At 41.1% G+C, this 27,287-nt stretch overlaps 2 protein-coding genes across 2 annotated transcripts in view; both read left to right on the top strand.

The window, feature by feature from the left end:
- Positions 1 to 17,410: 17,410 nt before the first annotated feature.
- Positions 17,411 to 22,247, top strand: LOC126188484 (putative protein TPRXL; the record flags this gene model as incomplete). The annotated part of the gene is made up of 2 exons (XM_049930088.1): positions 17,411 to 17,467; positions 21,258 to 22,247. Coding segments are annotated over 2 exons (1,047 nt in total), but the record flags the coding sequence as incomplete, so codon positions are not given.
- Positions 22,248 to 25,897: 3,650 nt separating this feature from the next.
- LOC126187361 (uncharacterized) overlaps positions 25,898 to 27,287 on the top strand; it is a 58,030-nt gene continuing 56,640 nt past the window's right edge. Inside the window, exon 1 of the mRNA XM_049928397.1 lies at positions 25,898 to 26,065. The gene's annotated coding sequence lies outside the window, so the exon portion shown is untranslated. The remainder of the gene's footprint in view (positions 26,066 to 27,287) is intronic.

Below are 27,287 nucleotides of genomic sequence, written 5' to 3'. Positions count from 1 at the left end.
ATTCTTTCATTGGATGTGCTTTTTAACAAGTCATGAGTTATGGCTTAGTTTTTGTGTTGCAATAAAGCTAATTACCCAGTTCTGAAATAGTTGGTGACCTGATCTCTGACAGTCACTGACGTGAAATTCGATACTCATTAATGCTTCGCATCCTGCCACATCGCACTAAGTACGAACATCTGCGTCACGCACATCGCACATCTTCTGCCCCCAGTTCACCATAACTCCACAATGTCAGACCCACTACCAACTGTAGACATGTCTACTGGTGCAGTAATTAATCACGTGACATTAAATCCACCACTGTTTTGGCAACAGAATCCCTTGTTGCAGCTAGCGCAACTATAACGTCAGTTTGTGCTAGTACATGTGATATGACTGCAGACGGCACAAAGTACAGTTATGCAGTTGCTAAGCTCAGTGACAATATAGTCACAGATGTGCGAGACGTTCCGCCACCACCGAGCAATGATCGTTGCTTAACTATCGAGAACGTCTTGATTTCCCAGCTCTCGCAGTCTACGATGACGAGACTGCAGAAACTACTTCGCACTGAAGAGCTAGGCGATTGCAACCCATCACAGCGAGTGATATAGGTCTGTAGTTCGACGGATTACTCCTACTACCCTTCGTAAACACTGGTGCAACCTGTGCAATTTTCCAATCTGTAGGTACAGATCTATCGGTGAGCGAGCTTCGCAAGGGATCTGTTGGCCATCAAACAGTAGTTGGTAATCTTCACTTCACGTGGTTGCATAAAAGAACAATGGATTGGGTCCTTGTGGCGATTATAGACAGCTCAATGCTAGAACCATTCCAGATCAATATCCAGCACCACATATCGAAGATTCTATGTCCAATGTCAATGGTAAGCATATCTTTTCTATGTTGGACTTAGCTCGTGCATATTACCAGATACCTGTGGCACCTGACGACGTTGGTAAGATCGCCATCTGCACTCTGCTCAGACTATTTGAGTCTACCTGAATACTTTTCGGACTTAGTAATGTTGCCCAACTATTTCAACGTTCATGGATGAAGTCAGATGTATCTTAGATATTTGTTACATGTATATTGACGACGTCCTGATACCTTAGATACCTTAGGGATTGCGAAGCAACTCAGATCGCTTGATACGGGCAAGTCTTCAGGTCCAGATTGTATACCGATCAGGTTCCTTTCAGATTATGCTGGTACAATAGCTCCCTACTTAGCAATCATATACAACCGCTCGCTCACCGATAGATCTGTACCTACAGATTGGAAAATTGCACAGGTTGCACCAGTGTTTAAGAAGGGTAGTAGGAGTAATCCATCGAACTACAGACCTATATCACTGACGTCGGTTTGCAGTAGGGTTTTGGAGCATATACTGTATTCAAACATTGTGAATCACCTCGAAGGGAACGATCTATTGATACATAATCAGCATGGTTTCAGAAAACATCGTTCTTGTGCAATGCAGCTAGCTCTTTATTCGCACGAAGTAATGGTCACTATCGACAGGGGATCTCAAGTTGATTCCGTATTTCTAGATTTCCGGAAAGCATTTGACACCATTCCTCACAAGCGACTTCTAATCAAGCTGCGGGCCTATGGGATATCGTCTCAGTTGTGAGACTGGATTCGTGATTTCCTGTCAGGAAGGTCGCAGTTCGCAGTAATAGATGGCAAATCATCGAGTAAAATTGAAGTGATATCAGGTGTTCCTCAGGGAAGCGTCCTGGGACCTCTGCTGTTCCTGATCTATATAAATGACCTGGGTGACAATCTGAGCAGTTCTCTTAGGTTGTTCGCAGACGATGCTGTAATTTACCGTCTAGTAAGGTCATCCGAACACCAGTATCAGTTGCATAGCGATTTAGAGAAGATTGCTGTATGGTGTGGCAGGTGGCAGTTGACGCTAAATAACGAAAAGTGTGAGGTGATCCACATGAGTTCCAAAAGAAATCCGTTGGAATTCTATTACTTGATAAACAGTACAATCCTCAAGTCTGTCAATTCAAGTAAGTACCTGGGTGTAAAAATTACGAACAACTTCAGATGGAAAGACCACATAATGATATTGTGGGGAAGGCGAGCCAAAGGTTGCGTTTCATTGGCAGGACACTTAGAAGATGCAACAAGTCCACTAAAGAGACAGCTTACACTACACTCGTTTGTCCTCTGTTAGAATATTGCTGCGCGGTGTGGGATCCTTACCAGGTGAGATTGACGGAGGACATCGAAAGGGTGCAAAAAAGGGCAGCTCGTTTTGTATTATCACGTAATAGGGGAGAGAGAGTGGCAGATATGATACGCGAGTTGGGATGGAAGTCAAAGCAAAGACGTTTTTCGTTTTTCGTCGCGGCAAGATCTATTTACGAAGTTTTAGTAACCAACTTTCTCTTCAGAATGCGAAAATATTTTGTTGAGCCCAACCTACATAGGTAGGAATGATCATCAAAATAAAATAAGAGAAATCAGAACAGAAAGGTTTAGGTGTTCGTTTTTCCCGCGCGGTGTTCGGGAGTGGGATTATAGAGAGATGGTATGATTGTGGTTCGATGAACCCTCTGTCAAGCACTTGAATGTGAATTGCAGAGTAATCATGTAGATGTAGATACAGATGTCAAAATCAGAGGCAAAACATGTCAGACTTACAACAGATCTTCACTCGTCTATGTGCATTTCACCTGCTCAGCATCATGTGGAAGTGTATCTTTGGGACAGCTGAAGTACAATTCCTAGGCTACAGTATGAACATGCAAGGAATGCAGCCACCGCAATAGAAAAAAGAAGCTATAACTAATTTTCCACAGCTTATGACAGTTAAAGAATTACGACGATTTCTTGGTGTAATTTTTACCGTCGGTTTGTTCGCAATAATGCCCTCCTAGATGCACTAATGAATGAATTCTTGTTTGGTTCACCAAAGGACCAACTCCAGTGGAATAATGAGGCCGAGATGGCATTTACCAAGCCGAAAACTGCCGTTGCAACAGCTACACTGTTAGCACACGCAGTTCCACAGGCACATCTCGCCCAGATGGATGATGTGTCTGTCACTGCAATTGGTGCTGCACTGCATCAGCAAATAGACGAGCACTAGCATCTCTTAGCCTTTTTCAGTAAAATGTTATCGCCATCTCAACAGAATTAGTCCACATATGATTGTGAACTATATGCTGCCTATGCATCACATGTTGGAGGGACAGCTGTTCACTCTCGCCTCAGATCATAAGCCACTACCTTATGCTTTCTGCCAGCGTCCTAAGAAAGCGTCACTTCGTCAGCTGTGACATCTCGACTATATCAGACAGTTCACCACCCATAATGTTCACGTTAATAAAGAAATGTGCCAACTGACGCTCTCTCTTGGATTGAAGCGATCACTGGTGCAGTCGAGTTTGAAGCTCTGGCCACAGAGCAACAATCAGATAGTGAGTTACGAGATTTGTTAGCGCAACCATCAAGCCTACAACTCCGCTGTATTACACTGCCAACGTCAACCACGGTGCTGTATTGTGACATTGCCACCAACAATTTGCGACAATTTGACTTTCGCCAACATGTCGCTTCATGGAGTGTGAACCACTGCCAACACGGTGAAGTGAGCTTTTGTTTGGATACACATGGGCAAAGATTCCAAGCAATATGTGCGACACTGAGTAGCCTGTCAGCGAAATAAATGCATCTGGCATATTAGGTCACTCTTGGCATGTTTCTTCCTCCAAGTCATCTATTTCAGTATGTCCACCTAGACCTCGTAGGACCTCTCTCACCAACAGAAGGATACACCAACCTCCTTATATCATTTTACACATTGGCACGAGGTGTTCCCGATTGGCGACATTACTTCCGAAACTGTTGCGACTGTGTTCTTCCGGGAACCCACGAAGACAATGTGAGTTGTATTTGTTCAAAGCACTCACCATCGTACTGTGTACAAAGCGTATTAGAACTACAGCTTACCACATTACAGCAAATGATTTAGTCGAACGCATGCACTGCCAACTGGAAGTGTTGCTTTGATGTCACTACTCAGAGCAGACATTGCCCACCAGCCTCATGAGCCTCTGTGTGTCACTGAGAAGGCCTGAAAGCCATGACTGCAGAACTTGTTTATGGCCTGTCAATATGATTACCTGCTAAGTTCTTTGCCAATGTGCCAGACCCATCAGATTTTGTGCAAAAGCTATGGCCACAAACCTGGTAACTGTGTCCCATTGCTCCAAGTGAGCAGAAGACTCGATGCCGTTTTATTTTTGATGAGCTACAGAAGTACCATCATGTCTTCATATGGCATGACAATATGCAAGCCACTGCAGCTGTCCTACGATTGACCTTACTGTGCCATCAGTAGGGAAGACGAGACATTAAAAGTTGATGTGATCGATATGCTAATCACCTTCACTGTCGACAGGCTTACACCAGCTTTCTGCACACCCTACATTGGTATGACTCACCTTCATACACCAAAAACTGGAAAAATTCTCCAGCCACTCTACTGCCGATTACAGATCAGCGCACAATGGAAATCGGAGGCAACCTATAATGTGTCATCAGCAGCCTGTGCACAATCCGTTGTTACCTGGTCCAGATGACAAGTCCGATTCAACAGAAAATAATGTGACAATAAGGGGGTAGCGGTGAAGTGCTGTGTCATGTGTTGCAAGTTATGACCATTTTTAATTATTATCTTTGGTACAGTCAGTGACTTACATTTTCTCTTTGTTTTTATATATGTTATATTCTGTTGCTTTTTAATGGAGTCATATGAGTTACTGTTTACTTTTTATATTGTAATAACTGCCACCAACAGACACACTCGATGGGCCAAGGCAGCTCCGATTACAGACATACCAGCAGAAATGGCGCAATAACCTTTTTGTCAACATGGATAGCACAGTTCGACTGCCCATCACAGATCACCACAGATCAAGGCTGGCATTTTGTCTCAGTGCCATTCATTGAGTTGCCGATCTGTGCAGGTTTCGACCCCATCATACCACTAGCTACCACCCATCATGTACCAGGATGGTGAAGTGTTGGCACAGGACATTAAAGGCCATGTTCATGTGCTATTTAAACAGTTGGACCTGGAAGACATCAGGGTTTTCACAGCGCAAGTGGTATATGGAGAGACTTTATGCCTACCATCAGAGCTATTTTGCATGACCAAGACTGCCTCAGCAATTGGGAATTGTGAAGCTACGACCAACTCCAGCATGATGGTACGGGGATCGCAATATTTTCGTACACAAGAACATGCAAACATGCTCACACATAATGTCAAGGGCCAAGGTAGTTCGTCCCCTTTGCAAGCATTGTACACTGGACCGTACAAAGTGTTACAACAGAATGAAAATACCATGTGCATACAATGTAATGGCAAGCAGAAGATGGTATTGAAACGTTCCCATCTCCTCTATACCTCTTGTGTTATTGATAACCTTCCCTTTTACAACAAACTATGTAACCTTATCTTAGTATTTCTATCTCTTGCTTAATAATAACAAATGAAATCTTCCCTTTGAAATTTATTGTCTTTCTCTATCTTCGCATGCAAATTTAATTGCTGCTTATTAAAAGTGATTTTCTGATTATTTCGACGAAACCTAGATTGCGTCGTCGTCGTGGCCCTCAGTCGTTATCTGCAGTAACGCAAACTGTTCCTTACCCTTTTTTACTGTTACTGGATCGCCATCTGACTGCTACATCGAAATGCGACATGAATATACTTACTATGTTTTACTATACTCTATTAGCTGCTGGTGGGCTTTCATAATAACTGGCTGTATTTATTACCAAAGCTGACATTCTTTAATAGCAAAGCTGACGTTGTTCTTTAATTAATTTGACTGAAATTACGTAATTCAAAGTTAAACTTTTTCTTGACAACAAAATTTTGCAAAGTTTTACGTTGATGGTTTTTGGGATGGATTATAATTAGAAAGTTAATTGTATTCTGAATGAAATGATTTTACAAACGTTCAAATGGGACTTACTTTTTACAATAATCTTACAACTAGCAATGCACAAACATGCCTCCAGTAGTCCTGAGTTTCTCAAAAAAATTAATTCAATAATATTAGTTCCTCTTATTATAATACTTAGCTGATGTCTCTGTACATCCGTTTATAATCTCTTGTAAATCATAGCTAGTGGCTGGCAGGCACACTGCTCCTCTCAACCTCTCGCTTAAGACCTGCTACCGACTCGCTTCACTTCTCGCTTACTACTGACTTCCTGCGAACGATGAAGTGCGGTCTCTCCTGCCAACAATGCTTTCTGGTGCAGACAATCCCCGCTACCATTACAAAATGTATCCATACGCGGTCTCTCCCGCCCTTTTTAAAATTATATCAATTTGCGGTCTCTTGTCAACAATACTTTGGTGCAGACATTCCCTGCTACCACAATTATTTCCAACATGACAACTATTAATTATTCCTACTTAATCCTATTAATAAAATATAAATATCTTTCATAAATTTTGATTTGACAATAAACAATAGAAATATACACGTCTTACAGTATCCATCGAATGAGTGAAACTTGTTTATATCCCAACATGAGACAATGAAATAGTTCAAGAGGACCAGACAGAACCAGCACTATGCCCACAGGCTGAAGAAGATGAGCAAACAGTGGTAACAGTGGTAACTGCTCCAGACAAGCCAACAGATAACATCGAAGACTCTACTAATTCATTTCAGAGCATGGCAACGAGTGTTTCAAATGCCTAGGCATTCTGGGAGCTCTGCTCTACCATGGGTGGCTGTGTTGGAATTGCCACCAGAAAAGTAACCTGCAAAGTGATTTGTGTGTGTTTTGGAACAGAGACTTTACATTATGGTAGCTCCTTGGAGCTGAGATTATTCTTTGTTTGTTCAGCTCTGACAATTGTATATTAGAGAGAGAGAGAGAGAGAGAGAGAGAGAGAGAGAGAGAGAGAGAGATAATAACGCTATTGTAGTCCAGTAATGTGACTGATTAATTTGCTACATGTAGCATCATTAGCATCTTCTTTGAAAGGCTTGGCACAGACGACATATTTTTTGGAAGGTAATCAGTCTTTTCTTGCTGTGGCTTTCAACCATTCATGATTCATGGTGTGTATCAGTATCTGTTGGAAACTAGACAGATTTGTAAGCAACAACAAATACACGTAAGTCCACAGAACACCACACAATGAAAGCAGCTTCTGTTTTATATGGGAAAAAAGCAAATATGGAATCATTTACCCCACCCAATATTACATATGTGAGCAGAACACAACCAGAACACAAGCAACACATGTACAACAATTTAAAGGGTGAAATATACACGAGAAATAATCGGAAGCACAATGTGATAACACCAATTTTAACTGCGAAACGAAAAAAACATGTGTTGTTGTTGTGGTCTTCAGTCCTGAGACTGGTTTGATGCAGCTCTCCATGCTACTCTATCCTGTGCAAGCTTCTTCATCTCCCAGTACCTACTGCAACCTACATCCTTCTGAATCTGCTTAGTGTATTCATCTCTTGGTCTCCCCCCCTACGATTTTTACCCTCCATGCTGCCCTCCAATACTAAATTGGTGATCCCTTGATGCCTCAGAACATGTCCTACCAACCGATCCCTTCTTCTGGTCAAGTTGTGCCACAAACTTCTCTTCTCCCCAATCCTATTCAATACTTCCTCATTAGTTATGTGATCTACCCATCTAATCTTCAGCATTCTTCTGTAGCACCACATTTCAAAAGCTTCTATTCTCTTCTTGTCCAAACTATTTACCGTCCACGTTTCACTTCCATACATGGCTACACTCCATACAAATACTTTCAGAAATGACTTCCTGACACTTAAATCTATACTCGATGTTAACAAATTTCTCTTCTTCAGAAACGCTTTCCTTGCCATTGCCAGTCTACATTTTATATCCTCTCTACTTCGACCATCATCAGTTATTTTGCTCCCCAAATAGCAAAACTCCTTTACTACTTTAAGTGTCTCATTTCCTAATCTAATACCCTCAACATCACCCGACTTAATTCGACTACATTCCATCATCCTCGTTTTGCTTTTGTTGATGTTCATCTTATATCCTCCCTTCAAGACACCATCCATTCCGTTCAACTGCTCCTCCAAGTCCTTTGCTGTCTCTGACAGAATTACAATGTCATCGGCGAACCTCAAAGTTTTTATTTCTTCTCCATGGATTTTAATACGTACTCCGAATTTTTCTTTTGTTTCCTTTACTGCTTGCTCAATATACAGATTGAATAACATCGGGGAGAGGCTACAACCCTGTCTTACTCCCTTCCCAACCACAGCTTCCTTTTCATGTCCCTCGACCCTTATAACTGCCATCTGCTTTCTGTACAAATTGTAAATAGCCTTTCGCTCCCTGTATTTTACCCCTGCCACCTTTAGAATTTGAAAGAGAGTATTCCAGTCAACATTGTCAAAAGCTTTCTCTAAGTCTACAAATGCTAGAAATGTAGGTTTGCCTTTCCTTAATCTTTCTTCTAAGATAAGTCGTAAGGTCAGTATTGCCTCACGTGTTCCAGTATTTCTACGGAATCCAAACTGATCTTCCCCGAGGTCGGCTTCTACTAGTTTTTCCATTCGTCTGTAAAGAATTCGTGTTAGTATTTTGCAGCTGTGGCTTATTAAACTGACTGTTCGGTAATTTTCACATCTGTCAACACCTGCTTTCTTTGGGATTGGAATTATTATACAGGGTGTTTCAAAAAGAATACCACAACTTTAAAAATGTATATTTAATGAAAGAAACATAATATAACCTTCTGTTGTACATCATTACAAAGAGTATTTAAAAAGGTTTTTTTTTCACTCAAAAACAAGTTCAGAGATGTTCAATATGGCCCCCTCCAGACACTCGAGCAATATCAACCCGATACTCCAACTTGTTCCACACTCTCTGTAGCATATCAGGCGTAACAGCTTGGATAGCTGCTGTTATTTCTCGTTTCAAATCATCAATGGTGGCTGGGAGAGGTGGCCGAAACACCATATCCTTAACATACCCCCATAAGAAAAAATCGCAGGGGGTAAGATCAGGGCTTCTTGGAGGCCAGTGATGAAGTGCTCTGTCACGGGCTGCCTGGCGGCTGATCCATCGCCTCGGGTAGTTGACATTCAGGTTTCATAACTAACCTTTTTCGTAGGACTCTCCATACAGTTGATTGTGGAATTTGCAGCTCTCTGCTAGCTCTGCGAGTCGATTTTCCTGGGCTGCGAACAAATGGTTGCTGGATGCGTGCTACGTTTTCATCACTCGTTCTCGGCCATCGAGAACTTTTCCCTTTGCACAAACACCCATTCTCTGTAAACTGTTTATACCAACGTTTAATACACCACCTATCAGGAGGTTTAACACCATACTTCGTTCGAAATGCACGCTGAACAACCGTCGTCGATTCACTTCTGCCGTACTCAATAACACAAAAAGCTTTCTGTTGAGCGGTCGCCATCTTAGCATCAACTGACGCTGACGCCTAGTCAACAGCGCCTCAAGCGAACAAATGTACAACTAAATGAAACTTTATAGCTCCCTTAATTCGCCGACAGATAGTGCTTAGCTCTGCCTTTTGTCGTTGCAGAGTTTTAAATTCCTAAAGTTGTGGTATTCTTTTTGAATCACCCTGTATTCTTCTTGAAGTCTGAGGGTATTTCGCCTGTTTCATATATCTTGCTCACCAGATGGTAGAGTTTTGTCAGGACTGGCTCTCCCAAGGCCGTCAGTAGTTCCAATGGAATGTTGTCTACTCCGGGGGCCTTGTTTCGACTCAGGTCTTTCAGTGCTCTGTCAAACTCTTCACGCAGTATCGTATCTCCCATTTCATCTTCATCTACATCCTCTTCCATTTCCATAATATTGTCCTCAAGTGCATCGCCCTTGTATAGACCCTCTATATACTCCTTCCACCTTTCTGCTTTCCCTTCTTTTCTTAGAACTGGGTTTCCATCTGAGCTCTTGATGTTCAAATACAAGTTGTTCTCTTATCTGCAAAGGTCTCTTTAATTTTCCTGTAGGCAGTATCTATCTTACCCCTCGTGAGGTAAGCCTCCACATCCTTACATTTGTCATCGAGCCATCCCTGCTTAGCCATTTTGCACTTCCTGTCGATCTCATTTTTGAGACGTTTGTATTCCTTTTTGCCTGCTTCATTTACTGCATTTTTGTATTTTCTCCTTTCATCAATTAAATTCAATATTTCTTCTGTTACCCAAGGATTTCTACTAGCCCTCGTCTTTTTACCTACTTGATCCTCTGCTGCCTTCACTACTTCATCCCTCAAAGCTACCCATTCTTCCTCTACTGTATTTCTTTCCCCCATTCCTGTCAATTGTTCCCTTATGCTCTCCCTGATACTCTGTACAACCTCTGGTTCTTTCAGTTTATCCAGGTCCCATCTCCTGAAATTCCTGCCTTTTTGCAGTTTCTTCAGTTTTAATCTACAGGTCATCACCAATAGATTGTGGTCAGAGTCCACATCTGCCCCTGGAAATGTCTTACAATTTAAAACCTGGTTCCTAAATCTCTATCTTACCATTATATAATCTATCTGATAGTTTCTAGTATCTCCAGGGTTCTTCCATGTATACAACCTTCTATTGTGATTCTTAAACCAAGTGTTAGCTATGATTAAGTTGTGCTCTGTGCCAAATTCTATCAGGCGGCTTCCTCTTTCATTTCTTAGCCCCAATCCATATTCACCTACGACATTTCCTTCTCTCCCTTCTCCTACACTCTAATTCCAGTCACCCATGACTATTAGATTTTCGTCTCCCTTCACTATCTGAATAATTTCTTTTATTTCATCATACATTTCTTCAATTTCTTCGTCATCTGCAGAGCTAGTTGGCATATAAACTTGTACTACTGTAGTAGGCATGGGCTTTGTGTCTATCTTGGCCACAATAATGCGTTCACTATGCTGTTTGTAGTAGCTAACCCGCACTCCTATTTTTTTTATTCATTATTAAACCTACTCCTGCATTACCCCTATTTGATTTTGTATTTATAACCTTGTAATCACCTGACCAAAACTCTTGTTACTCCTGCCACCGAACTTCACTAATTCCCACTATATCTAACTTTAACCTATCCATTTCCCTTTTTAAATTTTCTAACCTACCTACCCGATTAAGGGATCTGACATTCCACGCTCCGATCCGTAGAACGCCAGTTTTCTTTGTCCTGATAACGACGTCCTCCTGAGTAGTCCCTGCCCAGAGATCCGAATGGGGGACTATTTTACCTCCGGAATATTTTACCCAAGAGGACGCCATCATCATTTAATCATACAGTAAAGCTGCATGCCCTCGGGAAAAATTACGGCCGTAGTTTCCCCTTGCTTTCAGCCGTTCGCAGTACCAGCACAGCAAGGCCGTTTTGGTTATTGTTACAAGGCCAGACCAGTCAATCATCCAGACTGTTGCCCTTGCAACTACTGAAAAGGCTGCTGCCCCTCTTCAGGAACCACACGTTTGTCTGGCCTCTTAACAGATACCCCTCCGTTGTGGTTGTACCTACGGTACGGCTATCTGTATCGCTGAGGCACGCAAGCCTCCCCACCAACGGCAAGGTCCATGGTTCATGGGGGGGGGGGGGGGGGGAACATGAAAGGCTGAAAACCCAGCCAATAAGAAAGCGAGATGATTTATTGCTAAACCTGCACTGCCAAGTGGCCTGGCAGCGAATCAAGGTCGTATTACCCCCAGATCACCTAAGAAACAGATTGACCGTCCTTACAGCGGAACAGGCAACCGTAAAAATAGTTTTCCCGTCGGTCAACAGATGTCGCAGGCGACGCTACAATGCTAACTGACCTGTCCATGTCGCGGAATTGGCAACGCTGTATCTTTGGTGACGTGAATGACGCTGATTTGTGTTCGGCTAGAGCGCTGCGCGCGAAATGCATTCGTCACACAGCTGACTCTAGACCATGATCGGCTATGTTTTTTCCAGAGTTTTCAATCGAAGAATGTAGATTAGCTCCTGTAATTCTACAAACCAAGTTTATTTCTACTGTAGGGATACTTCTCACAATCATATGCGAAATGAAAAGTAATACACAATCTGCACTCACGCAGACCTGTTACTATAAGCAGTGTTTTCGAGTGAAAGCTGTGTGAGGATTATTAGCGCACAGATAAAAAAAAATTAAAATAGGCAGCGTCTATAGTTTGCATGCTATGCTCGTTCTCTTCTATCCTCCTCCCTTCATTCCAGTATAAACGTTTGTTCACATGTATAAACGAATGGCAGTGAACATTGGCGAATTATCTATGAATACTCATTTGCAGCAGTGTAAACGAGGTTTTACACTCGTTCACTTCGTTCGCTCTAGTATATACCAGGATTTAGAGGGACCGATGACCTAGCAGTTAGATGACGGCTATTATTCATTTACTTCACTGTTGCCATCTCAGCTCTAGAGCCATTTTCAAGTACCGAAGGAAAGGTCTTTTAAGGTAATGCTACTTAAATTGTTTACCAAATGTTACCACACTATGCTTTGCATTTTGTTATCCATATCTTATATTGGTTTCAGTTTTCACATTGCACACAAAAACGCCTCTACAGCTAAAATTACGATAGTGAAGTGAATAAACAGTTTAAAAAAGTCCGAATCGCAGCAAAGATTTCATTTAAAAATTATATGATATGATTCTTGTACAGGAAGGGCTGCAACGTTATATCAGAATATAAGATCGACAAAATGTAGATAGGATCGAATGCTTAGGGCTCTTTATTAATTCTTACTCGCAACTAATTTATAGATTTACCTGAATTTAAAATCCACTCGCATAACCTTTCTTTATTTTTGACAGGAATCTGAACATTTTTAGTTCAGGATTTGTTCGTCTACTCCTTCCACAGTTGATATACTCGCAGGCCCTCGGCATGACGACTCGATCCACTACCACCGGTATGTCGGAAACAGCTGCACTTCACAGACGCCAAATAGTGGAAAGCTGCACGCGTTCGGCCGATGTTGCAACATATTTCACAGAATGGAGTGCCATCTAGTGGTTGATTCCACAAGTAAGGGTGTGACGCTGTTGCCGCCTGGTGGCCGTTCCCTGACAAGGGTTGCCTGCTAGACTAAGCGATTGGGCAATCTGTTTCTTACGTGATCTGAGGTATTACCGGAAGTCCATACGAGTTTCACCTCAGTGTTGTGTAAAGTGGGCTATGCTACTTCCCCCCCCCCCCCCAAATCAGAGAGCTCTTTTAGTGTATCTACCTATATAAACTTAATATGTGTTGTTAATTTAATATATATTTTATTATTAATTTGATTTTGGTTCCACTGAGAAGATATGCAAGACATGGACCGTTCTTAGATTTCACTGACACAAAAAGTAGCGTGGGATCCTGGTCAATTATTGAAATTACTTGGACGACTCCATGCTCAAAAACAGTTAATCATTGTAGGCTATATGCTTTATGTGTATTTCACCATTTTCAATACGTAAGGACTTACATGTCATTTAGCTAAGTCTTAGTGCAGGCCAATCTGTGTCCTAGGTACGTAACAAAAATCGTCTGAATTATTCGATAAGAACTTTGAAAATGTCAGTTTCCTGTATATCATGAATGAAATAAATAAAATCGCCGATCTCCAGCGTCGCCTGTGGAAAAAACGGGATAATAATTACGATACTTTGATATTGCTTCGTAATGGCGGCCAATTGTCGCCGTCCAGCTATGTTAAACTTGCTGCCGGCGCGACGTCTGAAATTCTTTTAAAAATGGAACGAGCTAACCTTACAGTTAAAATTAACAGCGGTATTTTACACTGCTCAAATAATAAAACATGTACACACCTTATTAAGATTGCGCACAATGGCGTCCTACAAGAACAAGCAAGACTGTGGCGCTTTTAGTTTCACGCCGATACCAATAAGAAAGATAATACTTGTGTTACAGATAATAGTTTATCTCTGTAATCGCATTATTCCTTGACTTTCAGTATAGTTTCTTTTACATATGACAAATAATTGCTCAATATGGTGAAAAATATTTAGGGATTTATAGTTTGCCTAATCTGGGCCAGGGGACGTCATAAGACCCCCTGGAATGCCATGGTCACATATTTTGATGTCTGGGCATGGCACTCCACATTACATCACATGAAGCACTTTCACTAAAGTTTTCACTTCGCATCACAATATTTAACGTAATTCCAGTCAGATTTCTGTTATTGATATCTTGATTTCACAACAATACACTTTACAATGTTCAATAAGGTTACAAAATTTCAACATCTTCGGTACATATATTTAAACAATATATTTTATCTTATCAGAGATAGTTATTAAACTGAACCTGCGGACATTTACTTATCACTCTCCATTCCGACGAGGGCTCTAAGGGAAACCGCAGAAAATCTGTGTGGAGCGAAACAGACTATCTTCATCTCTCTCTCTCTGTTTGGATAATTTGACAGTTGTATGACGATGCTGTTGGTCGACAGTGTCGCCAGCTGGTAGGAGCCGTCGTCAGCTGTCTGATGTTCATGGGACGTTGCAGGTACAGCGTCGCGCCTCCATTGTCTCACCAAACAGCTCGTAATGTCAAGGGGTGACCATGAAACAAGTTCGATTACACAGGATTATTTGTTTAACATGCAGATGGGAATTCGCTACGGCAAAAAAATGCACATGTTATTAGTCACTGCTATTGTATAGGTCAGGGCCAGCTCTAACTGTTTATTACACCCCATATGCGTAGTTCCAGTAATTACATATTCCTGCAAACATGGCTGCTTTTTTCACTTTATGATATTCTTAATGTTTCGCGCTATATAAGCATCCTAAAGTCGTCACACGCTCTCCACTTCACCGTGTGTTAGAAACGATGACTGTTCACTGTTTATAACATGTTCTAAAAACATCACGCTGTCTATTCCAAATACATTGTTCGCACGACATGAAATTACAGTTTTTCCATACTCATCACACTGTGTGCACGTAACAACATTTGTTCATTAAGGACGTCCGCCAAAGTCTGTACAAAGTACGACGATCGTTCACTGAACACTTTCTCATACTACAGATTGCGACTTACACAGTTCCATATGGTTCAAGTTACGGTTTTTATCGTCTCTGTGACTACACTAATTTTCTCCACAGAACAACTTAAACACAGATACTGTCACATTATCTGTCCTTTCGTTTTGTGGCAGTTATTACAATTTGTGAATTACACAATTCATTCCCTATATTCCTGCACCCTATGTCACGTTTGTCTGACCAATAGATCATCAAGACTTGTTCTCCGACTCTGGCCTGACTTTACAATAATAATGACTTTACCATATCATACTCAACAAATAGGCTAAATTTTTATATTGCCTCAGGACTGCCGTGCATTTTCCTGTGTTACACGGCGTCTACTACGCGTTTCTCAAGCCGCATCTGAGTTCAGCCATGGAACCAGAAATCTAGCGAAGTCATGCAGTAAAATTGCATGACATTCTTCCTCGATTGATTCTAAAATTGTTTCTTCGAAATCTGCTTTGTTGATGACCCATGGAGTTTTCCCTTTAACGTGGGTTTTACTCATGGTCACCTTTCTCCATACTCTAGTAGTTTAAACGTTACCAAATAAATAGGAATTACATATTTAAGAAAATTAAACTTACATCTGTACTAAATCTTTCACAAGCTGAACCTTCCAATGAAATGATAGTCCTACCTTTCCATTACAGTATGGGATTAAATCAAATGTTCTCATTAAAAATAGATATCACTTTATATTCACTACTCTACATCCATTTCACGAACTTGCGTTCCTTCGTTACACTGTTCTGTAACTAATGTCTTTCCTATAAATCTTTGAAAAGCAGGTAATATTGTTCTTTTGTCAAGTACACTCACATGGATGACACTTTCTATGTCCTAAATACAGAAAAATATACCATGGAAAACATTTCTATACTACTGTTGTTGTTGTGGTCTTCAGTCCTGAGACTGGTTTGATGCAGCTCTCCATGCTACTCTATCCTGTGCAAGCTTCATCTCCCAGTACCTACTGCAACCTACATCCTTCTGAATCTGTTTAGTGTTCATCTGAATCTGTTTAGAGCTTAGTCTCCCTCTACGATTTTTACCCTCCATGCTGCCCTCCAATACTAAATTGGTGATCCCTGTATGCCTCAGAACATGTCCTACCAACCGATCCCTTCTTCTAGTCAAGTTGTGCCACAAGCTCTTCTTCTCCCCAATTCTATTCAATACCTCCTCATTAGTTATGTGATCTACCCATCTAATCTTCAGCATTTTTCTGTAGCACCACATTTCGAAAGCTATTCTCTTCTTGTCCAAACTAGTTATAGTCCATGTTTCACTTCCATACATGGCTGTGCTCCATATAAATACTTTCAGAAACGACTTCCTGACACTTAAATTTATACTCTATGTTAACAAATTTCTCTTCTTCAGAAATGCTTTCCTTGCCATTGCCAGTCTACATTTGATATCCTCTCTACTTCGACCATCATCAGTCATTTTACTCCCCAAATAGCAAAACTCCTTTACTACTTTAACTGTCACATTTCCTAATCTAATTCCATGATCCATGTTTTGCTTTTGTTGATGTTCATCTTATATCCTCCCTTCAAGACACTATCCATTCCGTTCAACTGCTCTTCCAAGTCCTTTGCTGTCTCTGACAGAATTACAATGTCATTGGCAAACCTCAAAGTTTTTATTTCTTCTCCATAGATTTTAATACCTACTCCAAATTTTTCTTTTGTTTGCTTTACTGCTTGCTCAATATACAGATTGAATAATATCGGGGAAAGGCTACAACCTGTCTCACTCCCTTCCCAATAGCTGCTTCCCTTTCATGCCCCTCGACTCTTGTAACTGCCATCTGCTTTCTGTACAAATTGTAAATAGCCTTTCGCTCCCTGTATTTTACCCCTGCCACCTTCAGAATTTGAAAGAGTATTCCAGTAAACATTGTCAAAAGCTTTCTCTAAGTCTACAAATGCTAGAAATGTAGGTTTGCCTTTCCTTAATCTAGCTTCTAAGATAAGTTGTAGGGTCAGTATTGCCTTACGTGTTCCAATATTTCTACGGAATCCAAACTGATCTTCCCCATGGTCGGCTTCTACCAGTTTTTCCATTCGTCTGTAAAGAATTCGCGTTAGTATTTTGCAGCTGTGACTTATTAAAGTAGGTAATTTTCACATCTGTCAACACCTGCTTTCTTTGGGATTGGAATTATTATATTCTTCTTGAAGTCTGAGGGTATTTCGCCTGTCTCATGCATCTTGCTCACCAGATGGTAGAGTTTTGTCAGGACTGGCTCTCCCAAGGCTGTCTGTAGTTCTAATGGTATGTTGTCTACTCTGGGGGCCTTGTTTCGACTCAGGTCTTTCAGTGCTCTGTCAAACTCTTCAAGCAGTGTCATATCTCCCATTTCATCTTCATCTACATCCTCTTCCATTTCCATAATATTGTCCTCAAGTACCTTGCCCTTGTATAGACTCTCTATATACTCTTTCCACCTTTCTGCTTTCCCTTCTTTGCTTAGAACTGGGTTTCCATCTGAGCTCTTGATATTCATACAAATGGTTCTCTTTTCTCCAAAGGTCTCTAATTTTCCTGTAAGCAGTATATCTTACCCCTAGTGAGATAAGCCTCTACATCCTTACATTTGTCCTCTAGCCATCACTGCTTAGCCATTTTTCACTTCCTGTCGATCTCATTTTTGAGATGTTTGTATTCCTTTTTGCCTGCTTCATTTACTGCATTTTTGTATTTTCTCCTTTCATCAATTAAATTCAATATTTCTTCTGTTACCCAAGGATTTCTACTATTACCCAAGGATTTCTACTAGCCCTTGTCTTTTTACCTACTTGATCCTCTGCTGCCTTCACTACATCTCTCAAAGCTACCCATTCTTCTTCTACTGTATTTCTTTCCCCCATTCCTGCCAGTTGTTCCCTCATGCTCTCCCTGAAACTCTGTACAACCTCTGGTTCTTTCAGCTTATCCAGGTCCCATCTCCTTAAATTCCCACATTTTTGCAGCTTCTTCACTTTTAATCTACAGTTCATAACCAATAGATTGTGGTCAGAGTCAACATCTGCCCCTGGAAATGTCTTACAATTTAAAACCTGGTTCCTAAATCTCTGTCTTACCATTATATAATCTACCTGAAACCTGTCAGTATCTCCAGGCTTCTACCATGTATACAACCTTCTTTTATTATTCTTGAACCAAGTGTTAGCTATGATTTAAGTTATGCTCTGTGCAGAATTCTATCAGGCGGCTTCCTCTTTCATTTCTTAGCCCCAATCCATATTCACCTACTACATTTCCTTCTCTCCCTTTTCCTACTACCGAATTCCAGTCAGCCATGACTTAAATTTCCATCTCCCTTCACTATCTGAATAATTTCTTTTATTTCATCATACATTTCTTCAATTTCTTTGTCATCTGCAGAGCTAGTTGGCATATAAACTTGTAGTACTGTAGTTACCAAAAGTCTTGTTACTCCTGCCACCAAACTTCACTAATCCCCACTACACCTAACTCTAACCTATCCATTTTCCTTTTTAAATTTTGTAACCTACCTGCTCGATTAAGGGATCTGACATTCCATGCTCTGATCCGTAGAACGCGTTTTCTTTCTCCTTATAACTATATACTTCTACTATACACATGAAAAATACATCAAAAACTGAAAAAATTCTTATATCTACATTGTCATTATGAATCATTTTATATACAGTTTGATGAACTGGTGTGACAGAAGGTTTCGTGGGGCAACACTATGTTGTATTTGTAACCCTTTATTACTCCAGGTTTCTCCTAAAAAACATTTAAATGATTTGACAGCAAACAAGTGAGCTCATGTTGCTGGCTACTGTTCAAATAATCCAATTCCTTAACCTTGTTGTAAACCATTTGCTGTGTTTCTGTAGTGTTCTCTATTCCCCGTTCAGGATCACGGTATTCCTTCCCTTTTAAATCATAGTTAACTTCTACAATCTATAAACTGTAGCATGTGATTTGAATACTCCGGCAATACTTGGCATGTACTTCTTTCTTTCTGATCATATCCAGTACAATTCTCCTCCCACCGTACAGTAAACTAACTTCCCCAGTGGAAAGGTCAATATTTACCTTCCTGCTCCTCAGGAACTCACAACTCAGGATACACGCTACTGATAAAACTTACTACTAGGAAAGTGCATTTGATCACTCCTTCCCTAAATTTCAGGTCGACCTCTACATGGAATTAAGCTATTTGTGCCTGTGCTCCAACAGCGCCAGACACCTGACAGTTTTGTACTGGGTAAGTTGGTATTTTATTTGTCTTACGTAATGCATTATACAAAATGGCTCTGAGCACTATGGGACTCAACTGCTGAGGTCATTAGTCCCCTAGAACTTAGAACTAGTTAAACCTAACTAACCTAAGGACATCACAAACATCCATGCCTGAGGCAGGATTCGAACCTGCGACCGTAGCGGTCTTGCGGTTCCAGACTGCAGCGCCTTTAACCGCACGGCCACTTCGGCCGGCAATGCATTATACAGTTCCAAACTCAGAACACTACTAGTCGCGCCAGTATCAATGTACGCGTCGACTGGAATGTCTTGTATTTGAGTTTTAATCACAGCTTGTATCTGTTCTAGATTGTTACTTTTGCACTTACTAGGTTCATTTAATAATTCATCCTGCATTGCGATATTGTCATTATACCACAGCAGGTCAACGTTTGCTCGAGTCTGTTTTGGCGTGCCCCCACTTCGCCCGTCGACCAACAATAGGGAGCTTATTGCGGTAGGAACTAATTTGTTGTCTGGAGGGGTCTGGATGGTTGCCGTCTGACACCTCCACTCTTTTAACATTGGACTGCTGTGCTGCCCAATGTTGTTGATTTACGTTTCTTTTCTTTGTTCACTGTTCGGGAACCTGTGTTTTCATTCCACAGTGACGAGAAATTACTCTACCACTGATGTTGGTTGTGACTGTTGCTGTTTCGCCACTTCGAATTGCTTTGGTATCCGGTGTTGGGTCTGTCATCCCACTTTCTTTTTCTATTCAGTTGCGGATAATCATCGCCATTTGCTTGCCTTCCATTACTGGTTGGCTGATCATAACGTTTACCATAGTTATTATTGTGGCCTTGTTTGTTACTTCTATTGTCATTTTTCTGTGAAGAAGGCGAATGATTTGTATCACTTTTTTCTGCCTTCGTCTCCTCTAATGCCAAATCATTCTTGTCTAATACTGATAGGTATTTGTCTAAATCTACATCATCAACATTAATTAACTTCTCTTTGATATGTCTGGGCAACCATAAATTTAGCAGCTGGATCACATCTTTACTAGCCATTGGCTCATCCCAGTACCTGGTCTTATTAATGTATTTCTCAAAATATTTCCTTACACTACCGTGTCTGGGATTGTACATTTCTGGGCAGTAGACTACATTTCATAATCTCTCCTGAGAACTCTGTGACCAGTACTTGCCTAAGAAAGGTTTTTCAAATTGCTCAGCATTGTGACACCTATCCATTGCGTCATTTGCCCAAAGTCCAGTATATGAGATACAATAAACTGAACTTTTTACTTTTCTGTCCACATACTGGGCAAGATATTCCTAAAACTTAATGAAAATGACTGGGTGAACGGATTTATTTTCACTATTAAAAATTTGTGAATTGCTTATGTTTACGTTGGCTTTCCTCTATCATCAGGTTCGGTGCCAGTACCGCCGCCCCAGAAATACTAGGTAGCATTGTCGGTACACTATTAGGACTGTACTGTGGCTGTTCCGGCCATTATCATATGGTTCATCATAATTAGTAACCATACTCTGTGCATTAGCATACACTTTACGAGTAGGCGTAATACTTTCTCCAATGTTTTGACAGCCAAGCGCCTCGCGCTCTACGTGGGCAATATGCTCTCACTTCACGCTGTAAGTGTGGCAGGTCTGCGTGTAACTTATCGCTCAGCTGTGCGACTTCTGTTTGCAGCGTTTCCTTTACTCGGCTGTTAGCAAGGTCAACGCCCCCAGTCACTCGCTGTATCGCACTGTTTACTTTTTCGTCTACCTGTTGTCGATTCCACCCATTCCTAGAAGTCTTTCTGAATTTTGTCAGCCTGATCGGCTATATTATTTTCAACACACTCTCGCTGTGAAACTTGTAGTTGCTCCATGCGAGTGGTGATTGAAACTACCTCCTCTAACTCCAAAGCTAAGTTGCTGACTAAATCAGGCAGCCCCTGATAGGAATTCTTTAATTCATTTACCTCCGAGGAAATTTTCTCAAGGTTTAGTCTATTCTCACTCAGCTGTCCGCAGATCATCATCATCCCCCTCCTCATCATCATCAACATCCTCATCATCATCCCCCTCCTCATCATCATCATCCCCCTCCTCATCATCATCATCCCCCTCCTCATCATCATCATCCCCCTCCTCATCATCATCATCCCCCTCCTCATCATCATCATCCCCCTCCTCATCATCATCATCCCCCTCCTCATCATCATCATCCCCCTCCTCATCATCATCATCCCCCTCCTCATCATCATCATCCCCCTCCTCATCATCATCATCCCCCTCCTCATCATCATCATCCCCCTCCTCCTCATCATCCCCCTCCTCATCATCATCATCCCCCTCCTCATCATCATCATCCCCCTCCTCATCATCATCATCCCCCTCCTCATCATCATCCCCCTCCTCATCATCATCCCCCTCCTCATCATCATCCCCCTCCTCATCATCATCCCCCTCCTCATCATCATCCCCCTCCTCATCATCATCCCCCTCCTCATCATCATCCCCCTCCTCATCATCATCCCCCTCCTCATCATCATCCCCCTCCTCATCATCATCCCCCTCCTCCTCATCCCCCTCCTCCTCCTCCTCCCCCTCCTCCTCCTCCCCATCCCCATCATCCCCATCCCCATCCCCATCCCCATACCCATCCCCATCCCCATCCCCATACCCATCCCCATCCCCATCCCCATCCCCATCCCCATCCCCATCCCCATCCCCATCCCCATCCCCATCCCCATCCCCATCCCCATCCCCATCATCCTCATCATCATCCTCCTCCTCCTCCTCCTCCTCATCCTCATCATCTCTTTCCAACAATCCCTCTACACTTGTAACCAATCCCGTTCCTTATGACGTTCTTCCAATTTGCGTAGTGAAGCTGCAAACGGATGGGGCAGTGGAGAGCACACAGGTGACATAGAAATTCTCTCCACTAACCTGTTCAGTGTCAAAACATTTTCTGTTGAAGTTCTGACATCCGCTACATCCAACATTTGTTGGTGTCAGGTGTTCCACCTGACTACTGCCAGCTGCCCCCAGCATCTCACCTACCGAGGCAGTGGCTGTATTATCATCAACAAATCCACTCATGCCCAGCACGTTATCATTCTGAACAAAATTTTAGTTTGATTTCGCAATTTTAACACGTCTGCACACACTTAGACACAGTACATAAACATATACACTTACTATCACTCAAGTTAAAAGCAAGTACTATTATAAATGCACAATGTTAACCTTCGTTGTTGTGGCAAAGTGAAAGTTAAACTCTATAGTATTACACGGTCTTTATATCAGTAATTGTTCTAAAATTTTAACTTGAAATGAATTTCTGCCTTACCATGAGTCATCACTTTAACAGTGCATGTTAAACTTCAGCGCAACAACAAGATAGTATTTATGGCAGGCTTTACTTTTATTACTGTATTCGGTATTGATTTATTTGTCTGGATTTTCAGCTTGGCAGCTCTCTCTCACTCGCACTCACACACCTATTATTCTGGCTTCACTGACAGGACGCTAGTAATTGTGTATCTGCCTAATGTGCGTGTTTTATTATTTTATTTGATTTACTTTATATTTCATATATTATTATTAATTGCCAAGTGGCCTGGCAGCTAATCAAGGTCGTATTACCGGAAGTCCTTGTACAAGTTTCACCCCAGTGTTGTGTAAAGTGGGCTATGCTGCTTCCCACTCCAAATCAGAGAGCTCTTGTAGCGTATCTATATAACCTATTAATGTGTGTGGTGTTATTTTAATTTAATATATATCATATTATTAATTTTACTTTGGTTCCACTACAAAGATATGCAAGGCACGGATCGTTCTTAGATTTTACTGACAAAAATGTAGCTTGGGATGCCGTATAATTATTGCAATTACTTAGACGAATCCATGCTCAAAAACAGTTAATCATTATTAGCTATATACACAAACAAAAAGTATTTCATTTTCAATATGTAAGGACCTACATGTGATTTAATTACATCTTGGTGCAGGCTAAATGTTTCCTATTGCACGTAACATAAATCGTCTGAATTATTCGATAAGTGCTTTGAAAATGTCAGTTTCCTATATATCATGAATGAAATAAAATCGCCGATCTCCAGCGTCGCCTGTGGAAAGAACTGGCTAATAATTACGATAATTTGAAATTGTCGCTTAATGGCGGTCAATTGTCGCAGTCCAGCGATGTTTAGCTTGCTCCGGCGCAGCGTCTAAATTCTTTTAAAAATGATGGTACAAGCAAACAGGATATTTGGTGCAGGCTACAGTTAAAATTTACAAGAGATATTTTATACGTATATTGGAACTCACTGCTCAAATAAAACATTTACACACCTTATTAAGCTTGCGGACAATGGCGTCCTAGACGAACAAGAACAAGGAAGAGTGAGTGGCGTTTTTTGTTTCACGCCGATACCAATAAGAACAAGATAAAAATACTTGTATTACAGATAACAGTTTTTCTGTGCAATAGCATTATTCCTCGACTTTCAGTATAGTTTCTTTTGCATATGACAAATGCAATTGCTTAATATCGTGAAAAGTAAAGGATTTATAGTTTGCCTAATGTGGGCCATAGGACGTCATACTCTGCGTATGTGTGAATATAGCAGCTGGGACGCCCCAGACATGTATCTGCTTGCTGCAACTGCTCACAATTAAAGCTGTCAGATGCGGGAGAAAGCGCTGCTCTTGCACGACTTAAGCTCTGCATATGCATGTGAGCCTGCTGACAAATGCTCAAACAAATCCCACGAGATATTTCAGAGGGAGGATTCATTGAAGTACCGAAAGAATTATTGTCGGTAACTACAAGTAGTCTGTCTTATTTACTAACATCAAAGCTACAACTGTGCAAGCTCGTGATACAGTAAGAAATCGTAATGCAGCTATATTCTGCTAAACATGTTCGGCATAAGAACGTGATTGAAAGTATGGTAGCCTGAAGTAATGGTGTTATAGTGCGTTTAAAATTAGTTGCCACTTTTGACGGTTCAGTATGGAGTGAGTGGAAGGAAGCGTAGTTGCCAGTGTGTGTTGAGCGCGTCAGCAGAAGGAAGTACGAGTTCCAGGACCATCTGTCAGGCAATCTTGACTGTGTACTTCAAGTTGCGCAAGTGGGCGATCTGCAATCATTCCCAGACGATTTTAAAGAAATTACCAATAAACAGTGATTCTTGCACGTATTTTAGCTTAATTCATTAGCTTACTGATGAACTGCCCGTCATTTCGTTAACGGTCATAGTCATTGTGATACTTAGGTATTCGGTAAACTACTGCAATATATTCTTAAAGTTTGCAGTGAAAAACAGGAGTCGCTATGAATAACGTTTGGTGCATGTTAGGTCGTATGTTGCTGTGTATAAAATGTACGCAACATATTAAATGACTAAATTGGAACGATATCGCTGTCTCACTTCAGAAAGTATGTGAACTGTTCCACCACAAACTGATGCGCCAGCGAAAAAAGCCAGAAAGAAATATTCACAAATCCCTCAAATCTCACAAATGGTTTGAGATATTTAAACAAAATTTTGCCAAATGATAGCACACAAAGGGAAGCTGTTTTGCCATTTGATTAATAAGCGATACTTCCATATCTACTACAATAGCCAGGCAAGTTAAATATTTTTTTCAGTGAAATAATGTAATTTTCAAGGACCATCGATAGCTGGTGAAACGATAATTGCTGTGGATTTTGCAACAAAATAACCGAAGTTGTATGTTTACTTTTATTCTGAGAATGGGCTTTTTCATGAACTGTTGAACTTTTTGGCCTCAGTTGCTAATACATTAGGTCTACAACTTCGCTACCGCCGTTTTGCAATAGACGGCAGTAGTGGAAAGCAGCGAGGCAAGTCGTTCGTCGTGTCATACAGTAAGCTTAGGCAATTGAGAACATAACGCCTTCAAAATATCGGTCGATTTTTAATTGCATCATAAAGTAATTCTCGACTGAATACGTCAAATTATGAGCCCAATTATTGTTATCTGCGGGAGGTTTTAATTTTCTGTTTTTATATGAAGAAATCTTCGGCTGAGGCTCATAAAAAGCTGGGTAAGACCTATGATGAGGCGCCTGTAAGTGACAGAACTTCGCAGAAAATGGTTTCCATGCTTCAAGAATGGTGATTTTGACGTTGAAGTCTGGCATCGTTGTGAACGAGAAAGCTTTCGATGATACTGCAACAGACAGGAACAATCACAGGAGATCGTAATCGAAAGCAGTTTATGCGTTTGAGCTGAGCACTGAAAGATAAATGGCCACACTACAGCGATAGACGTGAAAAATGATTTTGCAGCATAACCGTGCACGACCCCATGTCGAAAATCTCGTCAAAACATACTTGGAAACGTTGAAATGGGAAGTTCTTCCGCACCCGCTGTGTTCTCCATATATTCCTCCCTCTGACAACCATCTTTCTCGATCTATGACACACGACCTGCTGACTAGCGCTCGCGGCTTTACGATGTTTCATACTTCGGTATCGATAAATGAAACATCGATATTTAGATTCCCAACATCGATATAAGGTAAATCATCGAACATCCAAAGTGCGGATTTTGGATTGGCGGGTTGTGACAGGAATCATTAGGAATGATACATATAGTTCTGTGGGACGCAGTTGTCTGTATAGTGTGTTACGTCTTATGTCAAAGCGCGCAACAGGATTATAGAAATAGTATACGAAATCTCTCGTGTATAGAGAGCAACATCACTTGAAAACAGTAAGTGGATAGGGGTACAGTATTGTAAATTATTACGGTACAACATTCGAATATTTTTGTGATGATGGCGTTAGGGTTGAAAGTTTGGAGTTGTTTGGCAAAAGGGGGAGGTGTCTGTTGTACCCAGACGTTGCATTCGTGTGCTCGCACGGGTGTCGTTAAAGACATATTATCTGGTGTTAGTCGTGAACTTTAAACACCCTTTCAGCTGTCTATAAAACTTGTCATATTTTGCTGTAATTATCAATTTTATGACGACGTTAGTTGTAAAGTTGTTAGGCGAATCCGTATTTGACATGGTCGTCGAATCTAAGCTGTTGGTTTAGTAAGGTTGCGAATTCGCGTCAGTAACGGAGAAATCATTTCGCCACCGCTGTATGCTTCTAATATACTTAAATAGTGTGACTGTTCTAAGACCACCCGTCGCTACATTTACGTGGATTCTAAAATCCTGCGAAATTAGTTTTCTTTGGTTTGTCTGGATGGCCCGTGTATCCGCGTGGTTCCTATGTAAACAGTTCTCTAAAAGATCCACTTAGTATTTGTTACCGTAGGCCCTTGCTAGTGAGTACGTCCGATATATGCTAATTCTACCTAAAAACATTTGAGTAGACTGTGCCCAAGCCAGAATTCACCTTTCGAGTGTATTGCTGTCACCAATAGGTCTCTGATTGGACTGACTAATAAGAGTTTTTCGGCTAAGGTAACGCTTGTAGTAGGCTGTTCGTTGTAAGAATTTGAAAGATTCAGAAATGTGTGATTCATAGTGTAAAGTGCTTATGAACACGAGACACGGATAAGCTCTAAGAGACATGATAAAATTTTATTGAGACTCCTAATAATTTTGTACTCTACAAAACTTTGATTTAAAAAAAAGCTTACAGTAAGTCACTCCCCAGTGACACTCTTCACTAAGCACCAAATAGTAAGATACCTACTTTTGGTTCCCCAGATGTAGAGGGATTGCATCCTTCAGAATGTACGTATGAACTAAATTTTGGTTTACCAGTCCTGATGGAAAGCTAGCTACTGTCCTTGTGGATGATGGTTAACCAAGTTACATTGTAGGAGCGATGAAAGACTCTGCCATAGATAATGTGTTGGTTCAAAAAACAGTTTTCAAATAGTTGAATGTTATATTAAATATGAAAGTATTTGGGATTTAGTGCAGACGTCGTGTATGACTCCTGGAGAAGCAGTTTACAGATTTTTGTTTCTGTAA

This window comes from Schistocerca cancellata, chromosome 5 (genome assembly GCF_023864275.1).
Source record: "Schistocerca cancellata isolate TAMUIC-IGC-003103 chromosome 5, iqSchCanc2.1, whole genome shotgun sequence".
Classification (NCBI taxonomy): Eukaryota; Metazoa; Arthropoda; class Insecta; order Orthoptera; family Acrididae; genus Schistocerca; species Schistocerca cancellata.
The sequence above is the reverse complement of the archived record's forward strand: the minus strand, read 5'-3'. Positions and strand labels throughout refer to the sequence as shown.